General features: G+C 44.6%; 1 protein-coding gene across 1 annotated transcript; it reads left to right on the top strand.

The window, feature by feature from the left end:
• Nucleotides 1–1,717: 1,717 nt before the first annotated feature.
• On the top strand, nt 1,718–2,376 carry LOC117835306 (non-specific lipid-transfer protein 2G). Its single transcript, XM_034714665.2, has one exon. It carries the CDS (start codon nt 1,831–1,833, stop codon nt 2,131–2,133), a length of 303 nt encoding a protein of 100 aa, XP_034570556.1. The 5' UTR covers nt 1,718–1,830; the 3' UTR covers nt 2,134–2,376.
• The last annotated feature ends 2,699 nt before the right edge of the window (nt 2,377–5,075 follow it).

The raw sequence follows: 5,075 nt of genomic DNA on the forward strand, positions 1-5,075 counted from the left end.
GTGTACTCTAAACTCCCTTAATAAATAAAGCTCTCCCTTTTCGAAAAAAAGTTGAAATACTAAAATGCGACTCGAGATACCACTCCCGGTGCTAGTTACATTGGCATGCTCAGGTGGCACTGGCAGTGCCACTGTGCCAGTATCCTCCAAAATTTGAACACGGCCGACGCTAGGTTAATTGTACATTTATAACCTTTTCTATGACAATTGTTGCATAATTCTTGAAGAATTCCTTTGATTCGAACGGGGCCTGAGATGCTGGTTTACAGTAGGAGGGATCGTTAGCAAGAACAACAACACGATACTTTCAGATCGGTGCAGTTCTGTTTTACCGTGCTTAGAAATGGCGCCCATTGTACTACAAGAGTGACTGAACCACACGTGAGGTCCAAGATCAGATACGTTATATATAACAAGTAGCTTATCTGTTGATCACTGATCAGATCGAATTGCTGTGGCGGCATTCGCTGAATGACAAATAGTCTAGCCATCAGAACCACAATAACAGTCTTTAAATTCAAATCAGCTTTCATTTCGTACACAGCTCCGCCAGTCATGGTATATCGTACATTAAATTCAGGACCGATCACTGCAACGTAGAACCGCCAATCGATCTGCCAAAGAAGCACACCATGCCCATGCGTGTGTACTAATTCCTTCTCGCCTCTCTGGCTGCCTAGTGCCTATCTGCAGGACGTCCTCCGTCTATAGCGACTTAGCGAATAGTAAGGAACAGAAAAGTCTGTCAGCGTAACCCTTCGGTCCAGGCGCACGTCCACCGCATGTCGGCGCGGCAGAGTACGTTACAGTACTATTATTTCGTCGAGCTCTCTCACAAAAGCAAGCAACGATGACCCATTCTGCTGTTCTTTTTTTTCAAATTATACAGTACAGGCGCAATGCTCACGCGCACCCATATCTCACCACTGAAATAATAGTGTTGATTAAATTATGATATAAATTCAGAAAAATGCCTGAGTTTAGGCGGTTAAACCCTGAAATAAATTCAGAAAAATACGAGTACATGTGCTTAGTCGAGAACTTGAACCCAGCTGAGCTCTACTATTTTGGTTGTACACACGACGTTTGATTTCAAGCATACTCAAAAATAATTATGCAAGATTTCAAGGTCTGAGCGCAGCTATCGTTGACAACTACTACTGGTATTAGCTAGCTAGGTGGTTAGATTTACACGTTTCAGTTCATAGATGTGTAGACGGCGTTTCTCGTTTCGAGTTAACATTTTGATTCGCCCGAGATACATCCCAAAAGAAATGTTAATCTAGCTTTGTCTTTAAGTCGTGCTACCTTAAATTTAATCAAATTTAAATAAAAAATACTAATATTTATGATACTAAGTAATTATCATTAGGCTTCTCATATAATAATTTCTACCGTATATATTTAGCATCATAAATATAATGTTATGAGCTTGGTTGCACTTAACATCTGTTGACTTATGACAAAACTAAGATGATATATCCACATGATATGTACCTAGGTGCTTGTACCAATCAATTCAATTAATGTTGTACTCAATCTTACCATGACCAAACAATGTTGATCGAATAGCATGTGGCTCAAAGCGAAGTCAAATGTACCCTCAAACGTAGCTAGAGTACCCCTCTCACGCAAGAAGCAGCATTGCCTTGCAACGCCGTGTCGACGTCTCCGACCCCTCTCCGCGCGAAGTGCCTATAAATACCACGCCAGAACGCGCTCCATTCCCATCCCATGCACCACCGGCCTACACACTAACACATTACACACAGCACCTCACCCTGCGTCCGCATTCGCGACTCGTGCAGCGAACGAACGAGGCCGCGCGCCATGGCGAAGGCGGTCGCGGTGCTGGCGGCGCTGGTGCTGCTGGTGGCGGCGATGGGCGTGGCGGACGCGGCGCCGGCGCCGGCGCCGGCGCAGCAGTGCGACGCAACGAGGCTGGCGGACTGCGCGTTCGCGTTCTTGTTTGGGACGACGCCCCTAAAGTCGTGCTGCGACAGCCTGCGCGAGGAGCAGAAGGGGTGCCTCTGCGTGTACGCGCGCGACCCGCAGTACAGCGGCTTCCTCACCACCAGCACCACCGTCCGCAACGCGCTCGCCTACTGCAAGGTCGCCTACCCAAGCTGCTAGGCGCCCGCGCCGCGCCGTGCGCGTGCGGGCTGTGCGATTTGCCTCGCATCTATATACAACAACTACTACTACGTACTTGTGTGATGTGACGAATGGATTTGAATAAATGGGGCGAACCAGGTGATCCCCCGGGGAGAGCATATACTATATATGCATGTCGATCGGTCGGTCTTATAGTATTTGCGCTTGAGATAAATGGAGATTACTACAGAGTGATGAACTACTACTATACATATTAAGTTACTTCTCACTTTTTCCCAGTGTTACCGTGCGTGCAACCTCGTCTTCCTGGCCAAAAATTACCATTTCATTTACCAAAGCAACGTCTTCCTGGCAAAAGATCAGCTAACGTTAAGCTGTAAAAACTTGACACTGAGCCTGCGCCGTGGCCTTAGCCGGTTCATGGGACCGGACTTACTGAAACCAGCTTATCAATAGGTTCGACCAATCTTGGCCTTGCATTGCTTGGTCTCCGCCTGGTGTGATGCGGTGTTCCAACAAGCTGAGTGAATCAATTATTCAGAGAACTCGAAACTAAAAAAAAAGCTAAGCACATCCTGTCGTGTGCTTTACTGGATTATTATAGCCAGCGTAGAAGGAAAGCCAGGCACCAGAAGCAACTGGTTAGAACCTGAAGATTTCCATCAGTAACGGGTTGGTTAGCGGGAAGTCAGGGCACACAGTAGTAATGGCTGGTTTAGGACTTATATAAGTTACCTGCGGGGGGCGGGGGCATGATTGCATGAAGCCACACCACTTGAATAATAATTTATGGGTGTTCGTCGTGTCCGGAAGGCAGCCTATCAACAGGTTAGACGTCGTTTGTATAACCGGTACGGGACAAAAGAAGCCTTGATGCACATAAAAATAGAATTTTTCGGATCTCGGCCTGTTCGCTTCAGCTTATAAGCCAGCTGAAAAGTTGAAACGGCTGATTTGTTGTGAGAGGAAAATACTATTTGGTGGCTGATAAGCCGGCTAAATAAGCTGAAGCGAACAAACCCGGATTGTGAAGAGAGAGGCGGTTATAGCGCCGCAGGGCTGCTGGGCCCCAGGCGGGCCGGTGCGAACGCCAGCAAAAGGCCCCGCCGGTGGGCTCCGCGTCAGCAGCCTTTCTAGCTAGGTTTATGGCAAATATTGACTGCGGCCCCTAAGATCTCAAAGAAGCAGCCCACTATGCCGACATCGCGACGCTCACATGGAAATCTCAAAGTCTCGGGAGAAGCCTGTGCGGGCCAAGAAGCCCAATGTCCGCATTACTGGGCCGAATTGGGCTAAGAAGTGGTGTTGGCCCATGAAACGGGCATCTGTGTGATGTGATGTGAGCAGCTTGTGACGTAAGTTGTCTGCTTGGAGGCGGAAATGATGAACTCGATCTGGATCTTACCGGCCTTGCGGCGGCGGTGAGCTTTTAGACTCGAGAACTCCAGCAAGATCCTCGTGTAAGTACATAATTCTAGGAGGTGTTTGGGAGGTATGTGCTAAATTTTAGCACCTGTCACATCGGATGTTTGGACACTAATTATGAGTATTAAACATAGCCTAATTACAAAACTAATTGCACAACCCCTAGGCTAAATCGCGAGACGAATCTATTAAGCCTAATGAGTCCATGATTTGATAATGTGGTGCTACAGTAACCATTCGCTAATGATGGATTAATTAGGCTTAATAGATTCATCTCGCGATTTAGTCTAGGGGTTGTGCAATTAATTTTGTAATTAGGCTATGTTTAATACTCCTAATTAGTGTCCAAACATCCGATGTGTCTAAAATTTAGCACCTACTTTCCAAACACCCTCTAACTTTGCACTTAGATATATTCTTATATGTAAATGTTACGAATTTTAAAAAGGTAAAACAACATATAATTTGAAACGAAGAGAGTATTTACAGAGTACCACATATGCTACTAGTTGCCGGAGTGACAAAATGCACGGTGTTGCAAGGCAATGCTTCTCTTCTTGCGGTCTTGCGTGAGAGGGTACTCTAGATTTGAGGGTACATTTGACTTTGCTTCGAGCCACATGCCGTTGAACCGTTGTTTGGTCATGGGCACAGTGAGATTGCGTACATCATTGATTGAATTGATTGCTTCCTCTGAATATCATCTCAGTTTATTCTAAATCAAGATAAATTATTATATGATAAGTCTAATGATAATTATTAGATATCATAAACTAATATTAGTATTTTTTATACGGTACGACTTGAGACAAAAGCTAGATTAACATTTCTTTTAGGACGAAGGCCAGGTGTATCTTAGAGCGAATCAAAATGTCACAAGTGCCGTCTACACATCTATGAACTGGAACACGTATATCTAAACGCCTGACTAACACTAAGCAGTACTCCCTTCATTTATGAACTGGAACACGTATATCTAAACGCCTGACTAACACTAAGCAGTACTCCCTTCATTTCAAAATATATGTCGTTTTGATTTTTCTAAATACATATATTTCACTGCGTATCTAGACATAACCCTATATTTAGGTGCATATATGCATCTAGAAAAATTTAAACGACCTACATTTTGGAACGGAGGGAGTATTTGTCAATGATAAGTTGCGCTTAGACCTTTGCAATCCTGCTTAATTACTTCATTTATTGCTGCTGTACGTGCTGCAGCAATCCTCAAACAGCTTCCCTTAACAGCATTTAGGCTAATCCTAGTGGGAGTTTCATAGAGGTTTCATGCACATTAAATACGGTGACACATCAGCATATGTGATGACATGGCATGGTAGTTATGAAGTGAGAGAGGGAAGGAGTTTCATCAGGATGAAACTGTGTATACACTGTTTCCAAGACTATGAAACCTATTGAAACTTGCATTGGGGGCTATAGAGTTTCATTTCATCTAACCATATCCAATCACATGCCTCACAATTAAATGTCATGGGCATCCTATGAAATCATGAAATGAAATTGTGCACTGG

This window comes from Setaria viridis, chromosome 9 (assembly GCF_005286985.2).
Source record: "Setaria viridis chromosome 9, Setaria_viridis_v4.0, whole genome shotgun sequence".
NCBI lineage: Eukaryota > Viridiplantae > Streptophyta > Magnoliopsida > Poales > Poaceae > Setaria > Setaria viridis.

Bases quoted from the DNA above. Each gene is read 5' to 3' on its own strand.
- LOC117835306 (XM_034714665.2), top strand. From the start codon at position 1,831: ATGGCGAAGGCGGTCGCGGTGCTGGCGGCGCTGGTGCTGCTGGTGGCG.